The sequence below is a fragment of the Parus major genome, chromosome 1A (genome assembly GCF_001522545.3).
Source record: "Parus major isolate Abel chromosome 1A, Parus_major1.1, whole genome shotgun sequence".
NCBI lineage: Eukaryota > Metazoa > Chordata > Aves > Passeriformes > Paridae > Parus > Parus major.
This window is the reverse complement of record NC_031773.1, coordinates 64,999,393-65,023,377: the sequence shown is the minus strand read 5'-3', so window position 1 is coordinate 65,023,377 and position 23,985 is coordinate 64,999,393. Positions and strand designations below refer to the sequence as shown.

The window sequence follows — 23,985 nt, the reverse complement described above, 5'->3', positions numbered from 1 at the left end:
AAGGAAGGAAGGAAGGAAGGAAGGAAGGAAGGAAGGAAGGAAGGAAGGAAGGAAGGAAGGAAGGAAGGAAGGAAGGAAGGATTTCTAACAATCACAGAGAATAATGCCATTTTACTCCAAACCAGAGGCAAAAGCTGTCATTCCTACACATCAACTTGGCTTCTTTTCAACTGTGGAATTTCCCAGCCCTCAGAATCCAAGGGGAGAAAAAACATGCTTTTATGATATGCTTTATTTAAGATTCCTGTCCAGTACTGCTAGTGTAGACAAGTAAGGTTTGGTCCTGCCAAATTTTCTTTCATTACAATTCCTTTTTTTATACAAGATGTTTTGCTGATGGAAATAAGTGGCTTACATTTCACTGACCTAAGAGTAGAATGTAAGACTCATCTGCCTGTAGGTGAAATATTGGATCCCATCTTATACAGTTAAGCCGTGATTCTAGAGAGATAAACAGGGTTCTACTCAGATTCTAATCCAAATTATGCATCAGGTCACACTATTCACTCTGCCTAAATACAGGGGGATCCCATGGGGATTTCAGAGAGTAATGTTTTGCCTTTGACAGGCCCTACCTTTTATTCTTGTCTTCCAGAGCCCAATAGTTGAGTAGTTCAGCTATGGTAGTTGCAGAAGTGAGAGGTTGAGCCCCCAGCAGAACCCCCCCTGTCAGATATTGGTCACTAGAGGGTGATCCTGGATCAGACACCACACTCAACCTTCCTCTGCACCATCACTGCTTCTTGTAATGCTTTGCCAGAATTAGTTCACAGGCAGGGAATGACTGTGAGGGGAGGCAGGAGGAAGATCACTAATGCTGCCAATTCATACCCTTTTTTGTTACTCTTACTGTAAAAATCCAGTGGCAGGACATTTGGAGTTGGTTTTCATTAAACTTTAGGCACAGCTCACAGGTCCCAATTTGTATACAAAATATACAGATATAAACAGGTGTGGACAGGTGTTTGATTTACTTTCAGGTGTAAAACACAAAGTGTAATTTGTAACCATTTCTTGCCATTCAGCACTCATCAGTCCAAGTTCCTTAGCTCTAGGCAGGTCATTATCAGGCAGGTGCCATCAAAAGGACAGAATTTAGCTAACAGCAGTAAATAAATAAAGATTCTGCAAGGCTTTAGGGTCCAATTTGCAAAAAAAATTGAAAAGATCAGGCAGTGATTTTACTGTGTCCCTTTGTTTGGTATGTCAAGTTCAAACTTGTCTTCAGAAATTACCATTTTGCGTTAACTGCTGTCTACATTTCTGAGCATTCACCTTTCCTGAACACCTCCTCACTCATTCTGCTTCCCAATACATCCTCTCCTGGATGTTTACAGTCATTTTCAGTGCAGGAATGCTTAAAGCATCTCTGCCTCCTAAGCTATTTGCTGCCTGTGATATCCTGTTGAAGTGATATTTATCATTTCACTTCCAAAATTGGAGAGAAAGCAAGGACACAATGCATAGGTTCCACACAGTTCTCCTTTCTGTCAGTCCTTTGATTGTTCCTCCTTTTCTGGGGATTGATTGGACTCAAGGATTTGAGAAAACACTACCAGGAAAGCAGATTTTCATGGTAAATTACTCCTTAGGTAATTCAACCTAAGGAGTTTTATATCTAATTTTTATAGTTTTCTCATCTACTTAGCAGCATGGGGTTTTTGTTGTTTTTTTTCTTTCAGGTTTCATACAGGCTTTTTGAAGACATGGGGCTGTTTGAAACCTTTAAAATACCAGTGAGGGAATTTATGAACTACTTTCATGCCTTGGAGTGTGGATACCGAGAGATACCTTGTAAGTAAAAATTCCTGGCAGATAATGATGCTTCCTTAAAGTTTTGAGGATTTTCCATACGCTTTTGTACTGAAGCCTTTTTTCCTTGCATTATAAAGCTATTTTTTTTCTTCTAGTACATCATGACCAAATGGATGGCTAGGCAGAGGCTGTCATCTTTTTTTCTTTGTATTTCATCTTTTACATTGTTTCATAATTCATGTCAAAGTCTGCACAAGCCAGAAATCATATAAAGATATTATAAGTAAAGACTGTTTCCTGCTAATGCAAGTGTACCCCAGTTGGAAGTTCTTGAAGCATTTAACCCCCTAAAGGCAACTTGGATTATACAGTAGCAGCGCTATGGTACCAAAAGAGATGAACTTTATAAGCAGAAAAAATATGCCAAATACATCAGTGAACCCTGTTCTGTTACTACAGCTTAGCTGATATTTTTCAGTGGGAAGCGTTTATTCACTGAAAAACCTGTTTTCAGTCATCCCCAAAGTATTTACTGATTCAAACCAAATTTATCAAAGTGCTTCAGCTGCAAAAGATTCTTGTTTTCTCAAGAGGAAAGACTTATTACCTGTTTAGTTAGCAGATAAACCCAGAACTGAGGAACATAGAACACCCTATTTTTCTCTACATTGACAGGAAAATGTGGGAGACATCCTTATAAGAAGTCATGTAGTCTCTCTGTCAAAATATTAAATACCAATTGGAGCAGCTACAGTGAGAAGGATTTAAGGAAAGCTACCTCAAAATGCCTTTAGCCAGGTGGTTTGGAGTCTGTTCTGGGAAAGTGAGAGACCCAGTTTCGATCCTTTCCTTGTGTTTGAACTGGATCAGGGATCTAAAGCAGCAGATTACAGCCTGAGGAGGTTAGAGATGGAAGTCTCACAGTCTGTTCTATTGAAGCCATTCATTTCTGTTTAAAACATTTCATTATTCACAGAGTCTCTGGGATTTTAATGTACCTAACACTCTACTTCCTTGTTTTTTTCTTAAGTGTGTTTTGTTTTAATAAAGAGGAATACCTTGTATAATAAAAAAATAATTTATCTTCCTTTTCTTCGTTTCTTTGAAAAGTGAAAACAGCCCTGGTGCTCGTGGCAATGTTGGTTTTGTCTCTGCTGGATTGACTGCCACACGGTACCCACTAGATGGTGCTGATACCCCTCTGACAGGAGCATCCTGGTGTTTTATAGCTGGGTGGTTTTCTTTCTATCGCAGATCACAACCGAATCCATGCCACTGATGTTCTACACGCCGTGTGGTACCTTACAACCCAGCCCATCCCAGGCCTCCCGACTGTGATCAATGACCACGGCTCAGCAAGTGATTCAGGTATATTTAAATCTTCTATTCCTAAAGTTACTATCATGAGTTTTGCTGTAGGAAAGCCAGCAGCTGAGGATTGCATGCAGAATTTTTTGCAAGATGTAACACGTTGTAGTTCAGTACTGCAATGGATGTTGAAGGTGTTCAGGTGTGTTTGTGTAACTTTGAAGGGAGTGTAATTGCTCCTCCAAAACCTAATACTTAGCATTTAATGTCATGTGAATGCAAGGCTCTGTGGTCACCTTTAACAGCAGGTCTTTGTTACCATTTAATTTTTACAAAAAGTTTTTTTCCCCAGGAAAACTATATTATTAATGCTTTCCAGTGCTGTACCAGAGGCAGCATAGACTTAAATCCTTAAAGCATTCACTGTTTTGCTATGCTACAATTTCTGGGGCATGCAGGCAGTGCCATGCACTTGGCTGTCATGAAGAGTTCTTTGCTTTCCTCCAAATAAAAAGACTTGTTACCATCTGGCAATTGCTTTACAAAACCACTCTTCTGTTTTCTGATTGTACACCTTGTTGCACTTTTATATAAACTTCTCCATGTTCAGCTGTGGCAACTAGAGAAGCTGTCTGTTTTGTGGGAGTTCTCTTTTTCTCTTTTTTTTTTTTTTTTATTTTTTACTTTTTGTCTGTGTGGTGTTAAATGGTTTTATTCCTGTAAAAATTTATTAGCATGGGATTTCAGTGGCTGAAAGTAGGTGAGGCAGAATGAAAAGGGTTGAGTTGTGGGGCTTTTTGATGTTTGTTATTTGAAAGACATTGTTCAGCTGCATGCAAGATCCATTCAAGGTCGCTCTGATTTTAAATTAGCAAAGCATCTCAGTATCTGTCCCTGACAGGTATGCTCAAGATGCTTCAAAAAGAGGATGATAAGAGGATTATCAGCAGAGATCCAAAGTCTAGACATTTGTATTGGAAAACATTCACTGTAATTTAATTAATAAATTCTAGTCCATTGCTTTAAGTCTGATAGACTTGTCTATATGATGAAAGAAATTACAGAAATGAGTGGGAAGATCAAGTTTCCTCACCAAGCTCCAGCATGGCTGTGAATCTACATCTTACTGCTTGTAACTTGCATAGTTTGAGAATAGGTTCTGCTGTATGGCTGGAAGATCCCCAGGTGGGATCAGAATTTGTTCCTTTCCAATTTTTTTGCCTTATTTTACTGGATCACAGGCGCAGAAAGCTTTGAGGTCAGGCTGCATTTATTCTTACCATAAATTTGCTCCATCTCTCCCTGTTTTATTGCTTCTGTTACAATAGGTCACTGAAAAAAAAAAAAAAAAAAGTGGCCCTGGATTTTTTATTGTTTTGATTTCTTTATTTCTGCTCAGATTCTGACAGTGGAATCACTCATGGCCACATGGGCTATGTGTTTTCGAAGACATACACACCTACAGACGACAGCTACGGATGTCTGGCTGGCAACATCCCTGCCCTGGAGCTGATGGCTCTTTATGTAGCTGCAGCCATGCATGATTATGATCACCCAGGAAGGACCAATGCCTTCTTGGTAGCAACAAGTGCTCCTCAGGTAAATAAATCTCAGGCAGTGTTGCTGTACAGTTTGGAAGGTCTTGATGACAGCTTTTCCTTGCTAGTGGTGCCTGTGGCTTCCATTAAGCACAAGTCTGCCAAATATTTTGAAACAGCTTGTCAAAGTGACAGAAATAATCACTTCACTTGGGGATTGCTGGTAAGAGTCTTCTTACACACCCTCAGTTAGCAGAGCTGTTAAGAAAGGTACCAATAAACTGTGTCAGTGAAGAAGGTAAAGCACTGCTGACTGATAAAGAATCTGTGACTGTGGGAGAATGGAAGAATTATTCTACCAAGTAATGCACAGAAAGATTAAATATAAAATTCCAGTTGTGTAGTTGACTGTGCTTTGCAAGTTAATTGTGCATGATCATAACACATTTTCTGTTGTTTCTATAGAATATGAGCAGTTGCAGTCTTTTTATGAAAGTATTTGGAGGCAGGGAGTGGAAAATAATCTCAGTGTTATAAATGTAGAATTGAGGCTTGCCTAAGGTTACACAGAAGTTGCTGCCAGTCCTCAGAGTTGAATTCAGCAATTCTGAGTCACTCTTTATTGGCTTAATTATGATATCATCTTTCCTTACTTTACATAGCTGACCTGCCTGGCTTCAGCACACTGTGCTGAAAAATACTTCTATGGAGGAGGAAATAAAGAAAATACATCTTAATGGTGGCAGGTCAGACAGGGATGTAAAAATTCTAGATTTACTCCCCAGCTTTCAACCAAACTTCCTCTGTCACCAAGAGCAAGTCACCTGAACTGGCTCTGGTACCACTTTGTGTCAATGAATTGATAGTAATGCTTCTCATCCTTGCAATGCATTTCTGTGATCAGCAGCTTTGATACTCTGGCCAGGTAAATAGACTGGGAGAGCAGACATGTACTATGTTTAAATCTAATTGTACCTAATCTAATCTAATCTAATCTAATCTAAATGAATCAAGAGCTATAGCTCTGTGCTTGTAAAAATCAGAAAAGGAAGTTAGATGATTAGCCTCTTTGTATGGCTAACGTATGTTTCTAGTTTGAAAATTAATAGGAAAAAATAATTTTCTTGTTATTTTGTGATTGGAATTACCCTCACTATGGGAGTTACACATCTTATTTTGGTCAAGATTTCACCAGTTTTGGATTTTAGCACTGAGATATCTGTCAGGCTGAGTATGTGTTTTCAGGTTGCAAACTGGAATTCCTCTTGTTTCTGTGTTTGGAACCAGTCCTACACAGACACAACTGCCCGGTGCAATTCCCAAAGACAGCAATCCATTAGGTGAGGCTCACTCTGGGAATGAGGGAAGCACACACCCATGTTATATTAGCCATTAACCTGCGGCCTGGAACAGAATAATCCATTGCTGTGATCTTGCAGAGATGTTCCTCAGCTCCCCCTGCCCGCATTGCTTCCACAGGCGGTGCTGTACAACGACCGCTCCGTGCTGGAGAACCACCACGCTGCTGCTGCCTGGAACCTCTTCATGTCCAGGCCAGAGTACAACTTCCTGGTCAACCTGGACCACGTGGAGTTCAAGCATTTCCGCTTCCTCGTCATTGAGGCGATTCTGGCTACTGACCTGAAGAAACACTTTGATTTTGTTGCCAAATTCAACGCCAAGGTGAGATTAGCTTGGGCTTCTGGGAGATGGTCAGAAAAGATTGTGGGCCTTGGTAGCATCCAGCAAAAAGGGTTTCTATTTCCTCTGAAAGTCCTTTTGGCTGCTGTAAAATGTTGAATAATAATCTGGCCTTTTTGTTGGGTTCTACTCATTTAAAGTTAGCGACACAGTTTCTCCTTATACATATTTACTATTTTTCAGAAAGTGGTTTAAGGCTAAAATTATTGCGAACTATTTTTGCATTCTACTTTTCAAATTGCTTTCTTGTCCACTGGCACTTTAGACCTATTAGCAAAGCACTCAAGGGGAAAAAAAAATCTATGGTGTTATTACCAAGTTTCCATAATGGCTGCTTTGAGTGAATTTTTACTGATTTAATTGTACTGTTGTATTATCAAAGCACAGAAAGCAGAACAGAATTGACCTTCTAATTTCAAATGCAGTGAAAGTGTGGTCTTCCATTCATTTCTCTTTCCAGGGAAAGGTCACTAAAGATCTTTCCTGCATGCCCCATTCAGTGATCCACAAAATCACAACCCTGGGAAACCATTCTGAAAAACTGACATATTGGAAATCACCTCCTATTAAGATATTTTAGTAAGCTCCATCACCCATCAAAGCTGTTGTCATGTTAACTAGATACCTGCCTTTTGAGCTGGTACTGCCTTGTTGTTCCTTGTGAGAACCCCCCAAGAGCAGTGTGTTCTGTATCTAGGACCTCCTTAGGTGTTTTTGGTGACATGGATAAAATGTTTTCTTCCTGTGGCATTACTTAGGCTGGATCTGTATGCTGACACTTTGAAGCCTCCAGACTTATGACTGGTTTGGTTTTCCATTTCCCTGTAACATTTCAGGCTTTAAGAAGCAGTAGAGAGAGGCCCTAGATGTGGTCCAGGGTAGACAGAGAACTGATCTGTAGATCCATAAAAGTCTGAGCTCCTTCTGCACCCCTGCTAGTCATGTCCCTTCCAACCTCAGCCTTCCTGCCTTTCTTTTAGAGCAGTTGACAGTATGTATCACTTCTTCTTGTGAGAGGAGTAGGAAAAAGAGAGAAAAGGAAAAAGGGAGAAAATACTTTCAGCCATACTTAGATCAAACAGGGAAATAAGCTCATTATACACATCTTCACTCTGCAATCATGATATTTTATAGTAATTTATATTTATACACCAATAGGTATCAAATTCTTGAAAAATGTCATGGAAAGATTGCATTTGTTTGTTTTCCTAGTAAGTGCTTTCAAACAGGTGCATAATGTGCTAGATATTGATTTCTCATTATTCATTTCAATGTTCCTTGGTTTTAATTTATTTTTCATTTTCCATATTGTTAATTCCAGCCTGAGGTTAGCTCGCCTGCTTATCCTAGTGATTTTGTTAACTAGCTAAATATATTGTACAATGTCCCAGGTCAGAACTTCCTCTGTGGACACATCCTTTAGCCAGGGATTACCATCATGGTTTCCTTTTCCCTGTCTCCCAGGTGAACGATGATGTTGGAATTGACTGGACCAACGAGAACGACCGCCTGCTGGTCTGTCAGATGTGCATCAAACTGGCTGACGTCAATGGGCCTGCAAAGTGCAAAGACTTGCATCTGCAGTGGACAGAAGGCATCGTCAATGAGTTCTATGAACAGGTAAATGCATTCCAAAGCTGCATGCCCTGTGTTCTGGAGCATGATAGTGCTGGTGGTGAGTGGAAAATCACAGAGAATAGAGGTGAAGAGGTTGGATAGGGTTACATTAAGTCTTTTGCTGGACCAGTGAAAGTCCATTTGTCACTGAAGTTTATGATGGTGGCATTTTTACAGGCTGAACTGTTCAAGTCTGGCACTGTGGACAAGCATTGTCATGGTGAACAACTGTTCCTTTCCTCTTTTTATTTTCCTGTTCTCAGTCATCATGGCTGTCATTTCCCTCTTCCTTAGTGCAAATCATGTTTTTATGCTTCTTTCTGTGTTCTTCCAAGACATCAGCTGGTTTTCATGGTCCTCCTCTGCAGTCTCAGACTTTTATTGTCATGTAGTGTCCAAAAGATGAGAACAGATGATCTAACCAGAGCAGTGGAATTGTTTTAGCTTCTCTGCAGGCCACATCTCTGTTCCCACAACCAGAGCCTTTATGTTCTGAGCAGGACTGTAACACTGGCTTTCAGTTCATCACAGGCCAACCACATCTGCTCCCTACACACTGATCCTGGCCCACACTTCATTTTTAAGACAACACTTCCAGCTCTCAGAGGTTTGTCAGAACAGTTGCACTAATTGTGCAAGGCTGTGCTGGTGGCACAAGGAAGGAGGACAGCCACAGATTGATTTACAAAGACCTGGGAATACAGCCAGGCACTGCTCCTCTCTTTCTAGGTGTAAGGGAGCCCTCAACTGAACCTTTTCTCATTATAACCTATTTAGCTGAGTGCAAGGGTCAGGGCTGTTCCCACACAATTCCTCTGTTTCCTGAGTGGGAACATTTTGAATGTTCTGGTCAGATTAAACTCCACATCCTGTCTTTTCCAGATGAAGCAAACAGGCTAAATCACTGAACAAGACAACCCACAGACTTCTCAGGGAGGCTGTGCAGACTTGGAGTCACAGACTAATCCCTTTAAAAGCTTTTTGAACTTCCCTTAAATTTACTGCACTTTCAGTTTGGGAAAAAAAAAATTCAACCAGGATTTGCTGCTGCCTTCTGGAGTATGTAATGAGACAGAGAAAGGACATAATTCAGACATTGACCTGAAGCTTCTTTATTTCTGTCAAATCTCCCAAGAAAAAGAAAGTACAATGAACTTTACATATAGTATGAATATATCTAGCTCCTTTTTTGTTTTCATTTTTTTTCTTAAACAAAGAGAGTCTCCCAAAACAACCTTCATGTCCCAAATTTTCTTTCAGGAAATGCTTTTCTTCTTCATTGCATCTGTCCCAACAAACTGTACTTTGCAATTCTGGTGATGATCATAGCTTATGTGGGTGACTAGTGCCTGCAGTGCCCCGATACATTGATGTCATCAAAGCGTTGGACAGTGAATCAAGCTTGTGAGGATATCTGTGGGAAGATATTGTGTTATCTGTTCCACAGTATGAGCCTGTGTTATTTTCCATCATTCAGAAACGTGATCCAAAACAGAGAACATTTTCTTTCTTGGACTTGCTTTTGGCATTGAGGAGGATAAACTAGATTCTCAATTTCTTTTATCGCTGTTAAAATCTGCTTTCCTTAATGTAACAATCTACAAGATGTGTCTCAAACCATGTTCACCATGCTTTTGAGCACTAGTTTTTCCTGCAGCTGGAAAAGTCTTCATTTTCTCATTTCTAAAAAGGAAAATTTTGTGGGAAGTTTGAATTTCCCTGGAAGTGCTATCAGAAAACACACATATGTGAATTCAACCTATGCTGTAAAAGTCAAGAAATATCTTTGTTACAATAAACACCGACTTCTTTGAAGAATTTCACCCCCATATAAATAAGAACTGTTTATTAAAAATGTGTTGTGTAAAAATATTCAAAATCCTGTGTCATATTGTTGCAGGATGTTTCCTTCTCTTTATATATCCAGCATAATTATTTGAAGACAGGATAGACAGATTTAAAAAAATACTGCAGGATGTTTCACATAATAAATCATGTTTTAATAGAATAATAAAAAAGAATTTGTAAACATTTCAACAGTCAGCATTTTTCCCATTTCACAACTAGAAAATCTCAGATATGTTTCTGTACAGAGCAAGCTGTCACCTCTTCTTAATTTGCTGTTTCAAGAATGGATGGCACATTTCAGTGGTTTGTCAACACAAATATTTTGTTTTTAATGATTGAACATAACATTTCAGGGTTGGTTAATATAAAATTAACAAACAAAACACAAGGAAGTGAGATATTTGCTGTACATACTCCAGAATTTAGCTCTCATTTTTTGGCCTTCCTCAAATACAGATACAGACAGGGTGTTGGTCAGGTATGAAGAGCCATTACTCTTCAAAAATTTACATTGCATAGAAATAAAAAAAAGCAAAGTATAACATAATGGAAACTGAAAATGCATCTCCAAATTCTAATCTATATTCTTAAATATAGAACTGTCTATTGTACCACAGCACTCAGCTACATATCAGGCTTGATTAGGGAGGTTAGATATTTTCTGGGGGGAGATGGCATCTGGTTTTGTCACATCTGCTCAGCTGAAAGCACACTGATATCAGCAGGAGCTTTTGCTGTGATAGGGAATTGAGTATATCAGATTTGGTTCTGCAATGAAGTTTTACTTTATTTTGCATCATGAGAAGAGAGAAGAAAAAACTTATGCCTCCCTCTCTCCCCCAAAAAACCCTAACAAAAAGAAAGATTTACTGTTGAATGAATATCACAAATTGCTTTCAAAGGGATATTTCTAATAGTTGCAGTTTAATTCTAAATATTATGAGCCAAAGCCAAGAGGACATCTGCGGGTTACTTTTAATAAGATGAAATTTATAAGAAAACTAGTCTGGTGAGATAGTCCTGTCTTCTAGAAGTTGTCTTATTCCCTGTAAACAAGGTTGTTGTGAAGTAGCAATCACACAATCAGAAGGGATTTTTTTGAAATAATGTGAAGAAATAATTGAAATAACGAATTCCAAGTTTTCACACAGTGCAAAGTTCAGGGCTAGGGGCATCCTTCTGCAGAGTCATTAACATCCTTGTTAAATTCATATTATTGGTAGTGGGCTGGTATCAGCTCCTAAAGAAAAGAGCTGTAGCTCTGACCAATTGACACGATGGAAGTTCCAGGGTGCCATTTAGGTGTAGTTCTTCCAGCAATTTTAATTGGTTGGATATGCTTTACTCCTTTTTGTGACATGGTTTTGTTTCATTTAGCTCAGAGAAATGACGGCTATTTTTCATCTCCAGGGTGATGAGGAGGCCAGCCTGGGCTTGCCAATCAGTCCTTTCATGGACCGCTCTGCTCCTCAGCTGGCACACCTCCAGGAATCCTTCATCACTCACATCGTGGGACCACTGTGTAACTCCTATGACTCAGCAGGGCTGATGCCAGGAAAATGGATAGAAGATAGTGATGAATCAGGAGACACCGATGAGCAAGAGGAGGAAGAAACAGCAGAAATGGAAACTTGTGAAAATGCTGAATCCAGTAAGTTGTGGACGCTTCCATTTTCCAAAAAAACAAGTTCCATGTTGTGAGCAGAGCACTAAGCAGAGGCTGTAAGTTGGCCAAGTTCAACATGGGCCTCCTGCAGAGTGACAGTGCTGTCCTTGGTGAAGTTGTGGCCACTTAAATTGTTAATGGAAATGTTCCATGGGTCCGGGACCAATGTGGTTCATATCCACCACTTATTTCAACCTTTGCTGGGGTTTCTGGTGGTGGATCATCTGTCTGTGCATGAGGGCTTTCTAGATTCTTTCAGGACTGGTGTTTAATAGACTGCAAGAATTTCAGTTGGAAAAAGGATGTTTGGGAGAAGATTATTCAAGGAAAACACTCACCATTTCCATGAGTTAACGTGACACACTGGAATAATAGAATGAGGGTCTGAAATCCTGATGCAGAAAAATAGTTTTTAACAATGGAATTGTTTTAATGCAAATCTCTTCAAGGTAACATGGAGAAGAGAGGGAAGAGAATTGGCCCTGGGCACTGCTGTGCTGTGTGCTGGGAGCTGCATCACTTGGCTAGTCAGTAAATACAGCTTATGTTCTCCTGCCTCTCCTCTAGAAAGGCAACATTGCCAATATTTGCTGTACTGAGATGAAAGTTTTTTACCTTGAAAGGAGATTTCAGGCACTTGTGGGAAGTGACTTCTAAAAGGAAATACTGCAACTCTAGACCTCTAACTTTCATCAGTTTAATCCTGCATTGCCTTTTCATTCTTTCATGGTTTTTCTCCCTCTGAATTTTCTACTACTGTTCCTTTATTTCCCTCCTGTGAGTGATCTTTCTCTCTCTCCCCTGTCCAGAAGTTTTAGGAAACAGCAGCCTTAAGTGCACTCATGAAATACAAATAAATAGCTTTTTTCCCTCAAAAGCCTCACTTTTTCTGTTCTTTCTTACACACTTTCATGCCCTGCCTGGGTATCATCCCTGTTTGGGAAAGCTGAAAAAGATTTGATGAGTGCAGTAAGTCACATGTGGATGTGGAACTAAAATCTATGTCTCCTGATGTGCAGAATTAAACTTTTATCTCTAGTAAGATCCAGAGGTGAACAGTTTGTATTTAAGAAATCGTTGTCGTTTTTCACACACACACTCACACTTGCACATAATTTAAGTTTAGCACATTCACACACACAAAAACCATCTTGTAGAGAACAGTGAACATCAAGTAACCACAGGTTAATTTAGCACCTTATGATCTATCAGTTCTGTAATAGGCAGAGCCACATGTTTGTGGCAGATTGGCCTTTATGGAGGTGCCTGCTAGGAGGAAATGTATGCAACTGGTAATTAACACAGACCCCCAAAGCCTGAAACTGATACTGCTGTATCAAAAAAAAAAAAAAAAAATATAAAGGATGTTCTCATATATCCAACCTCTGAAATCCTTGGTTTCCTTTCATCTAATATCTCTATTCACTTATCTTCTGTATCATCATTAGTGGAGTCAAACAATGCTGTTTTCAGGTTAAAAGCACTGATAGTTATTAACTCTTTTCATATTGCAAACAGACTGATTTTAGTGATCTTCTGTTTTCTTTTTTTACATTCTACCCTTTTATAATATCTTGTTATTCAGCCTGGTGCTTTTAGACTATGGTTTTCAAGACTTTGAAAATTAATGTATGAGAAGTTTTGAAATATTCAACAAATGCTTTCTACTTCCTTCATACCAAATGGGAGATGCTCCTTTTCCTGATCATATGAATGAGTGACAAATCGTTGTCTTCAGGTCCCAGAATTCTCTGTGACTGTGTGGACCTTACTCAGAGTTCTATGACATCTTTTGTGTCAATATAGGGGCCTTATAGTTCCTTAGAAATGTTTACCTGTGATCAACACAATTTTGGACTTTATAAACTTTCTCAATGAAACAATAAAAGTTTGAGATGTCAGACGCGCAGACATTAAGACTGGTTTAGATGTTGGTAAAGATCTTTTGATAAAAATGCCTTTTAAGCAGATGTAAATATAATTGTGGCGGAAAACACTTCATCTAGGTCCTGATAATTCACTGAAGCAATTGAGATAAATTTAAGAGTTATAACCTTAAAGAAGCCTTAAGTAATTTTTCATTTTTTATCATATAGAAGCATGCACTTTCCCTGAAGGTCTTAGGCAAGTATAAGAATTAAACAGACTCAGTCTTTAGTGATTCAGACAAAGTTTAACACCACAGCAAGTGTCTGCAGAGAGCAACAAGATGTGGGGTCACCTGGGAAACCCAGGAGAGAATGTCCTGCTCTAGCATTGGCAGGGTAGGGGATTCTTATTAGTGCTAAACCTGAAGGTTTCCTACAGGGAACCAAGGGCTTTCTAATGAAGGATTGAATTGGATTTGGTCTGTGCTCAGTGAAAAGCTCTTTGTTTGCAGTTCAAAAGCTTCAAGGGCTAAACATTTTGGATCCTGACACAGACATACTTTAAGCAACCTGCAAATACTAATCCACGCAAATTTATTTCGTACAAAACATTCCTCTACGTCACCTTCTTTAAAGGAAAACCAGCAGTTGTCTTTGGAGGGGTTATTATTTCAGTTCTGTGATTGCCATTGTCACTGCTAATGGCCAGGAAAATTTTTCAAACTTTGTACTGCTAAGGAGTTGACAATCTGTGCTGGACAGACTGTATTGATGGGATAAAAAACACCCTTCAGACAGAAAAACACTTGTAGTGTCAGCTGTGGCAAGAGCCATGAGAACCACCAGGGACAAAAACACTTCTTAGGCTGAGAGCAGGGGACTGGTGCTTCAAAACCAAAGAAAAACAAGCTTTCTGGTAGCATTTGGCTATATGAGGACTTCTTCAGTGCTCAGAGTGGTGCCAAAGCAATGTTATGCTTAATCTTTAAGGTCGCCTCTATGGCAGAGCAATAGATGACTTTGAAAATTGAACATAGGAAAGCAAAATCAGGATTTTTTTTTTCCCCCTAGGACAATGGGCAGGGATGGGGTGAGGAGGGCACAGAATTTAATGTGTGTTGATCAGAGTCTTTAAGAACTTGATATGAAATGAGCAGAAACAGCTCAGCAACATGTTTTATGCATCATCATTCAAAGAGTAGATACCTCTGTGAGCAGTAGAGTCAGGCGCAATATGCAGCCTTGGGAGAAGATGAAGCTGCAGCTCAAACTCAGTTTGCTTTCCTCAAGATCTGGAGACTCACAGCTTTCTGAATTTTAACACTGTTTAAATTTTTGGCTTTAAAAATCTGTCATAGCACACTCTGTCTGCTTCCTGTGCCTTCAGTCGCTTTTCCTTCTCCAGCAGAAACCAGTACATTAATGTCACATTATGGTATTTTACAGGAAAGAAGAAATTCAAGAGGAGAAAAATCTACTGTCAGATCACTCAGCACCTGCTTCAGAACCATAAGATGTGGCAGAAAGTGATTGAGGATGAGGAGAGGTTAGCTGGGTCAGAGAAGCAAGGCACGGAGCAATCCCCACTGCACCAATCTTCAGAACAAATCCAGGCCATCAGGGAAGAGGAGGAGGAGAAAGGGAAGGCCAAGAAGGATGAAGAGGAGAACACAACTGTAGAACCAAACCAATGACAGCATTTACAGCAGTATTTTAAGACAGATTGACTCGTGCACAGACTCTTTCTCAAGCCAGCACAGCATTTAGACACAACACTGTAGAAGTATGGGATAATGCGCCTACAGCTGTTTAATTTGTTTCTCTTTCCTTTTTATGGTGAGGTACATTGTTTAAACTCCTATGCTCAAGGAAGCTTTCACACTGCAACACCGGCTTTACAGACTTTCTTTGAAGAGATTTGGGGGTGGGTGGAATTATATAAATATATATATATAGATAGCCAGGGTTATTGGCTGCACACTTCAGCAAAATACATTTAATGATATATTATGGTCACTGTGATATTTACAGGAGAAAGTTAGTTATCTAAGGAAATGCTGCTTCTGAAGCACATTTGCAGTTAACAGTAAGGTACCAGTTAAGTAGCTTTTGCTCTTATGCTGAGGGATAAAAGTTCCAAAGCTTTATATGAATGCTGATATATCCTGCCAACACGTAAGTGTGAGTGTGGGGGTGTTTTGCAAGTGTGAGTGGATGTGAGGAAATACAGCATGGTCTGAGTTCTTACACTCTAGCTGTAGCACATGTCCCAGTATACCACAACAAACAGAAGGCCAGAATTTGAGAGAATTCGTGCCTGCAAGGGAACAATTTTGAGGAGCTTTGCTTTCCCATAGCCCTGCAATCCCAGTTTGCACTCCAGCTGCGGGCAGCAGCTGCTCAGAGCCGCAGCTCTGGCCCTTCCCAGCTGTGCCAGCACCACCACCTCCTCCTCCTCCTCTTCCTCCTCCTCCTCCTGGGCAGCTCTGGGACTGCTGGTGAAAGGGATGTGCCAGGAGGGCTATTTCCAGAGGGGGAACTGCATGGCACAGCAATCTGCTCCCCTGGAGATGACCTGGCCTCCCTGTACTCTGTCCTGTTGGAGCGGCAGTGCGGGGTCAGGCGTGGGTTTGGGCAGGAGAAAATGGGGAGCAAACACACTCAGAAGCTGCAGGCACACTGTCCTCCTCTTCTGCCCTCAGCCCCTGCCTCTGGGCACCAGTGACCAAAGGCATCACTAAAGAACAAAGCTAAAAAGGCCAAGGGTGCTTCAGGAGCTGCATGGGGGACAGGTGCCAGTCCTGGGCCAGGCACTCGGCTGTCCCAGCAACCACTCACATCAGCTTCAGAGAACTTGAGTTTTCAGTGTGAGGTGCTGGATGGAGCAGTTTATTGCTGGCATTCTGCTTAGAAGCAGCATGTGTGATCCCACCAATATACTTTTTTTCCTTCTTTCTTCTTTTTTTTTTTTTCTTTTTTAAGAGGAAGAAAAAGATCAGGCCTGTAAGAACAGCAGATCTTTGTTGTTGTTGTTCTGTTCATTTGTTTTCTCTGTTGTTTATGCTGTGAGCCAAATGTCTATTTAAAAGGTTGGATATTCACTTTCAATATTTTATTTCACGTTATAGTTGTCAATTATTAGCTGTCTAGATGTAAATATGGAAAAATTTTTATGGGTTCCTGTAGATAATTATATCTTTAAGAAAAAAAAAAAAAAAAAGAAAAAGAAAAAAAAGGGAAAAGTTGTTTTGTAAAGATAATTTTTTTAAAAAATAAATACAAAAACATTTTTTTACAGTGTAGCCATTTGCAAACCCCACAAATAAAGTCTTGACTAATTTGTATAGACCACTCTGGGAAACCAGCAGTCTACAGGATCAAGGCTTTAAAATATTAATGCTCTTGGGGACTGGCAGTACCAACCAGCACCCCACAGTTTAGAGATTTGTTCCCACAGAAAGAGTTATATATATAAACTCCAGTATCTCTCAAAAATCCTTTGACTATGTATGCTTTTTCTGCTTTGATTCTGTAGCCCATTACCAAGAAGAGGGTTGCTTGTGAGAGTAAGATTCTTTGTGAAAGGCAGAGTTTGTAGAAGTCCTTTCTGTATTAAATTTCTGACGTTACACCCATCACTTTTTGCTATTGTTACACATTCACCAAATTTCATGATCCCAAAATGTTGGAAAACATTCTCTATCAAAGCCAATAGTGTGTGTTATCACTTGAGAGCTCCTTCTTGCTTTGTGATTCTGTCAGAATGAGATTTTGCTCTAAAGAGGATTTGGGGTTTTTACTGGTTCTACTTGGCTGATATTGTCCTGTCCTACTCTTACCAGTAGTAAATGTGTTTTCCTTTCAGCAGAGTGACTGGAGCAGGGTTCTAAATGCTCTTATCAGCAGGAATATTTAGGAAATGTTTTCCAATAAAATCAGGAAAGCAAAGATCGCAATCACACTGCTATTTTAAAGGGAAAGGACAGAATAGCAGAATTCATTCAAGAAAAAAAAATGTCTCCAAGATCTCAGCAAATCTCCACTAATTCCAGCTTGCATTGTTTTCATATTCTCTTCAGATATTTGATTGATCATTTTATTTGGGCTTTTCTTGTACAAGTGATATGCCTACCTTATAGTATGAGAAGGATTTATTATGCCTCATTTTGTCCTTTAAAAATTAAACTTAACAGAGATGCTTTAAAATGTCACATCTCCAAGCACTTCTTTCTCTATTTTCAGTGTATAATCACTGCAACTGGATTTTAATACTGGCTTCTATATTGCCTTTGCTGGAAGATGAAGAAATTCTATTGCAGCAAGTGTTAGTGGGTGCCCAGTTAAATTACAAAGCATTCAAGAATGAGGCAAAATCCTGTAAGTAGGGTTCCACATATTCCTCTAAACTGACACACATAGGGTTGTAAAGAACTGAGAATAACTAAGGAAAGTTATCTAAAAATGTGCTGAAACCATTATATTTTTCTACTCATCATTTTTGGTTGCCATTAAGTAAACTTAGTGTCAGCTTCTGATTTCTTCCTCTGCATTGCCAAGGCAGCTGTTAGAAATTGATATAGCATTGCTACCCAAGCCTGTTCATGGGAACAGTCACTGAGCTGGACCTTTATGCTGAAGAAACTTCTGACAGACTTAAAATTAGAATGACTTTTTTTATCCAAACTAGAAAGAAATTCCAGTGAAGAAGATGAAGTAGCTGTGAGTGCTCAGCTTGGTAAGAGGTGATTTTTTTATTTTTTTTTCACACTCCAAATAGTAATCCAATTTCTTCAGGTGGCCCCTCCTTAGGAATCTCATTCTCAGTCTTTGAAGTGCATGTCTGGCAGGCAATGATTAGGAAATCTCGAGGTTGGTTTAGACATAACACAAAGGGAAATAACAGAAATTTTACGTCAAGAATGTGAAAAACTTTCTTTCTTAAATTTGTGCTTTGGGGTTCATAGATAATGAAGCAGGTAATTTAGGGGGCTTTATATTTTTATTTTTTTTTTCTAGACCAAAGGAAGCAAAACCTTTACCTGCAGTTATAGCAGCCTTTTGGAAGCAGACCTTGGATTTCCACTTTGTGTAGTCCTTTGGGGTTGCAAGCACCAAATAAACCACAGCCTATGAAATATTTTACGAAGAAAAAACAAATAAAATAAAATTAATTGTATTAAATCAGCAAAATGCTCATGTTTTAGGTGGGATGTTTACAAAGTTGATATGAATTGCTGGTACATACCATACGTAAAGCAGTGTGTTAGATACTAAGGAAAGCAACCCCCATTTTATCAGTGTTTTGCAGTGGAAAACCCAAAGTACTTTAGTTTTCTGATTTCTAAAAACAAGAGAAAGACTAGATGATTTTTCCTATTTGGATATTTTGTTTTGCCCACTGTAATGGCACTTGGTGACTGATGCTGTTCTCTTCTAGCCTAGAAGTTTGCCTGAAGTTTTGCAGTCCTTGAAGCTCTCAGTGCAGTGAGAAAAGGACTCTCTGTGTCACATAGCAATCACATGTAAACACTTTTGTCCTTATATTGGCACTTTCATTGATAGCCACGTGGTGTTTACCATGGAATATACCTTCTCTCATTACATTATGTTGCAGAGGGAACATGTGGAAGTAAGAGTGTGAAAGCCCCAAACTATTTACTTTTTCTTTTAGGAGGAGTTTAAGACATTAGCTTCTCAGAAACTAAAAATGCTGGGTCTAAAAACAACAGTTTCCACCATGTTCAAAGGGCCATAGTTTACTATGCTCTATATTCATGCTCTAATTCTAAAATCTTGGTTTGTTTTTAGCTAATGTGCAGAGCCTTTTGACGCTTGTCTCTGAAAATCATCTGCTTCCTCCTGTAGGAAGAAGGTGTTTGATGAGATGTTGCAAGCTGTGCATCAGAAATGAGTTGTAGCAATCTAGGGAAAAGAGATTTTTCTGTGCTCTTGGCAGGATTTTGGATGGCCTTCATTTGTGAATGAAATCTTTTACACAAAGCTGTGTGTCACTGAAGGCTTTCCCTGTTACATCATGCAGGTTGCTGGTTCTCATGGCAAACACAGTCACATCATGGCAGGAAATGGTTCCCAGGGTAGATGTAATTTGAGAATGCTTTTGTTAATAATGCAAGGATAGTTTTCATCAGTTTTTATTCTGATATCATGTGCGAGCTTCTCTCTGCATCATCATCTGCCTAAAGATGGATTTAGGTCTTTTACCATTGTTGTACCACTGTTAGAATTTCTTAAGATCCTGGTGGTCTGAATCTGCAAGAAATTTAAGGCTATAGAGGTTCAAATAGATGCTTTTGAAGGTACCATTTGGCATCTAAGCAAATTTTGCTCCCAAGTCCCATTCTAGGCATTCCATGTTGGACATTACGTTCATTTGTTTTCTTTAAAAATTCTAAATTTCTGTCTGCTTTTTTGCTGGAATTCTTTTTTTCTTTCTGAAGTTCTGTCCCCATCTTTTTTCAGAAATGCTCTGGAAAGTAGAATGCAGTGTGAAGAAGGCAGGGATTTTGCCAAATTGAGCATCAGTCAGTGGCAGAGCCTGTAAGGACTCTGTGTGGGCATCCAGTGCTGCTGTTCTGTGAGCTGAGTAGGAATGGGGTAGCTCTCAGCAACCTCAGCCTAGCTGGACTTGGAATCCTAGAGAATTTTGTCATTTTTCAAAATGAACCCTAGGCATTTTTGAAAACTCAGCCATAAGGTCTAATGCAGGAAAAGGTTTATGGTTGGTCCTGGTTGTTAATGAAGTACTTGTGCAACGTCTAAGTCCTGCCACCATCGAGATGTTCCAGCATCACATGTTTAAGGAAGGAAGGTTTCAATTAAAGGATGAGAGGTTTCTGAGCCTCCCACAGCCTCATGGGCAGAAGATTAGACAGAAGGACATTCCCAGAGTGATGAATACACCTCTCTGCAGGCACTAAGGGCTGCCTGCTCTCCCCAGCCTCAGCCCTGGGCACTGGCCTTAGAACTTGGGTATCCTCACCCCAGAGCTGGGGCAATCAATCCTCAGGCTGATGGGGTTGTACACATGCAGAAGGGAAGTAAAACTAGAATTTTGTGGGAAGGAGAAAAGGAAATCATAGTCCCGTATCAAACAGATTGTATAAAACAAAATTTTATTTTCCTTTTCTTTCAAAAGCAAATGTAATCCTGCTGAAATGGAGTAAACATAGAGTTCCTGGGAGTTTAATTGCTGTTTGATGTTGCAGTGTTAGTCAAAATGATGGCAGTGTTAAAGAGAAGATAATTATTCCCATTAATTAAAGCGGGGGAATCTTTTATTTTTTCCTATTTCTCAGTGAATCAGCAAGTAAGAATGTCCAGGGATCTTAGAGAAAAATACATGTTAAGTGATTTTGAACAGATTAAAAAAAACAATAGAAATTATGTTACAGCTGTCTTAAGAAACATTGGAAGAACTTGCAAAATTATTGATTATTAGAGCCAAACTTTGATTTAGAGCAAAATAGCACCAGTACTTTTGAGAGCAATTTAGTATGACAAATCTTTCTTTGAATTTCATCACTTTCTTTTAGCAAAACAACATTCCTCTGCAGGTAAATTAAAGCAGGGTTTAGCCCCTGCTGGGGGGCCAAACTACCACAGAACTACCCTGCTGTGGTAGTTATTTAGTCCAGCATTGGAGGGAGCAGTGTGAGAATTATTCTCCATTTACAACCTAATTATTATTTATTCAGAGGCCATTAGTGGGATTTTCCTGGCAGGCAGGTGTCCTTTTGATGAAAAATGCATCACACCACCACAGTGGGATGCAGGTGTCACCTGAGTGAGCACCTGAGCTCTTAGGATGATACAAACTCCTCAGGAGCCTGGGGGCAGAACAGTGCTGGTGTATTTCATTTTCAAAAGGACAAAAGGGGGGAAGAGCTCGAGCCAGTTAACAAAACTTCTTTGATAAAACTGAAAGGGTAAGCAGTGTGCAGTCTGGAACCCTGCCAGTGTCACTTGAGGTGTATGCAGACATTCCCCTGAGTGCTTGCTCGTGTAAAACTGCTGATGAGTTCAGGTAAAACCAGCTGACCCTGGGTGTGCTCTGTCAAGCTGAGGGATGTAGTAAGTCAAGAAGAATTTTTGACTGAAGTTGTTTAATTCTCCTTCGTTAAGGAAACTTTGCTTGGTGCAAGAGGAGGGGGAAAAAAAATATATAAAAGAATATTTCAATTGAGCTTTTCAGGTCGCTAGTCTGTGCCTGTGGTTTCTTGCTTCCAAAGCTGTGTGTGTAATGTGTCTGAGATGTGGGAATGGGGCAGCAGAGGAGAATTCTTCTGCCCTGGATGCCATAGGGAGCCTTTGTGCTCTGGGGAGCACCACTGAAATCTGCAGGTGTGGAAGAAGGTGCAAATGAGCAGTGAATTAATTAGGGAAATTCCAATATTTCTGTTTTCTGTGTGGAAGCATAAGAGCAGGTGTACAGGACCTTGCCACTGCTGCAGGCCATGTGTCCTTTTATAATTGAATTCTCTTGTCCTGAGGTAAAACCATAGAAAATCAGATCAAATAACAGCTCAAATTTTCAACGCTCAGAAACAATTGATGTGAATTAGCAACTGCTCTTTGCTTTTAAGTATTTATTTAAAGGAGTTGGGAGGTTTTGGTGGTGCTTTTTTATTCTCCTCTGACTTTAGTTGTTTTCCCCCATGCTTTCTTAAAAAAAAATTAAAAAAGCTCTGTGATCTGGTCAGAGAGAAATCAGTGAGGGGTTTGCCATGTGTGTACATACTGCTGTAGGTAGAAAGCCTGCTAAAGTCTCTTAAAGCTGACTTTCCTTTTCAAAATTCCTGCCTGATCCCAAAACACAACGAAAACCTGTGTTTGAATGCAAAATGTTGATTTGTAGGTGTTTGTAAACCTTGATACAGTACTGCAGATGGTGTCCCAAAAGATCAAAGACAACATTAATAACTGCTATGTGATGTTGATGATATCTTTAATATTTCAACCATGTCAGCGTACTTTTGGTCATTACTTTTCTAAAGTTAAGTCTTCTTCTCTTGAATAATCAATATCAGATGTTTGCATGATGGAAAGTAATTTAAGTTTACTTTTTAAAAAGCCGTGATTCATACTGTGGGTTACGTTTGTTTAACAGATTAACATTTTCACTGATGGGTGGCAGTTTTTTTTTTCTTTTTAGTGCTTTTGATAGAAGAACATCTGGGATATTTTCCAACAAAAACACATTTTTTTCACCTTTGCCTCCAGTTGTGGAAGAAAGACCTTCCAAAAATAATTATTTTCCAATACAGTTTGGCCTGTCTGGGTAACAATATGCAAGTATATATATCATGTAGAAGATGTGATTGAACAAATTAAAAATCCCATTTTGGTAAAGTGATCAAGAAATTAATAGAGCAAGATTACAGCCCTTTCTGAATTAAAATCTTTGGTGTGCCAATATAATTGAAGCACTTGACCCCCACCAGATTCAAGGGCCAAATTATACAATTTTTTTTTATTTTAAAATTGACAACAGGCCAAAGTTCTTTTGCTTCAGGAAACACTGAGAAATTTGGTCCTCTTACCTCCTGTCCTTTCAGGTTTGACTCCTGGCCTGGGGCAAAATTATTTTAATGATGCTTATTCAGATTCAGCTATAGTAGCAAGTTACCACAAATCACTTGTGTACTACAAATTTAATTCCTCCTTGATTTTTTTTCACTTCAAAAGGTGAGAAAAAGGTGGGGGGAGTGTAATTTTATATGGCTCTATTTGAAAAGGGTTTTGTGTACCTTTATAATTCTTTTGAAGCAATATTTTAAAAAAATAACTGCCAGCCAAAGTGGCAATGCAGAAAAGTGCCATCTTGTTTAGGATTTGTACACGCCAGTTTTTAACACAGTGTTCTTTTCACTAAGTACTACATACGTTAATTTATATTTATATATTGTCAATATTGTTGTAACCAAGCTTCTCCTTTCTAAACACTTCAGAAACAAGGCCTTGTATTTTTAGGTGATTTTCATAAACAGAGTAATTCTTTTCCTTTCACTAGTATCTTGCACTCGATACATGTAGCAATACTTAATATATTCTCTTCACAAGTATTTGTTAAGTGATTTAGTTAATGGCTGATAAATGTTTTGTACAAAATAGATTCTGTACAGGAAAAAAAATCTTTTAGATAAACATTATTTATTTTTACTGTTTTGTAAGTTAGACACTATAATGGAGCTCCTTTTTGCCAGAATTACTGGAAGTGCCTCTTGGTAAAATGTATTATACAGTAAATATGTATTCAAAATTATTAGAAATACTTGTCACAAAATGAACAATGTGGATGTTGCAATGTGAAGACAAATGTACAACATAAATATAATTCTGTGGTATCCTGTTGGCTCCGTTTCTTTTTCCTTTTTTGAACAAAATTGCTTTCGGTGCACAGCTTCCAGTTTGTCAGACTAAAAATGACTTTACCCTCTTTAGACTCTGATTCAAATCCAGTGAAAGCTTGTATATATTGAATTACCATTTTAGCTGCCAGCCCTGCTTGGTATGTATTAGTGACCCAAGCTCATGTTTGTTGGTATCCAATTTCCTGAGACTTTTACCTGCAGATTTCTGCACTTTGGTTCAGATTACTAATAAATCCCATGTTAAATACTTTGTGACTCAACCAATCTGTGGAAAGCCTCGTTATGACCATTCT

At 39.1% G+C, this 23,985-nt stretch overlaps 1 protein-coding gene across 3 annotated transcripts in view; it reads left to right on the top strand.

Moving 5' to 3' along the window:
* PDE3A (phosphodiesterase 3A) overlaps window positions 1-23,671 on the top strand; it is a 223,870-nt gene extending 200,199 nt beyond the window's left edge. For 2 of the 3 annotated variants that reach the window (XM_015628620.3, XM_015628622.3), the window contains 7 exons: window positions 1,683-1,794; window positions 3,010-3,123; window positions 4,463-4,662; window positions 6,081-6,284; window positions 7,767-7,922; window positions 11,178-11,418; window positions 14,748-23,671. In XM_015628620.3, the coding sequence (XP_015484106.1) occupies window positions 1,683-1,794; window positions 3,010-3,123; window positions 4,463-4,662; window positions 6,081-6,284; window positions 7,767-7,922; window positions 11,178-11,418; window positions 14,748-14,995 (1,275 nt within the window). In that variant the 3' untranslated portion in view covers window positions 14,996-23,671. The remainder of the gene's footprint in view (window positions 1-1,682; window positions 1,795-3,009; window positions 3,124-4,462; window positions 4,663-6,080; window positions 6,285-7,766; window positions 7,923-11,177; window positions 11,419-14,747) is intronic. The other variant, XM_033514361.1, reaches the window with a different exon arrangement.
* The last annotated feature ends 314 nt before the right edge of the window (window positions 23,672-23,985 follow it).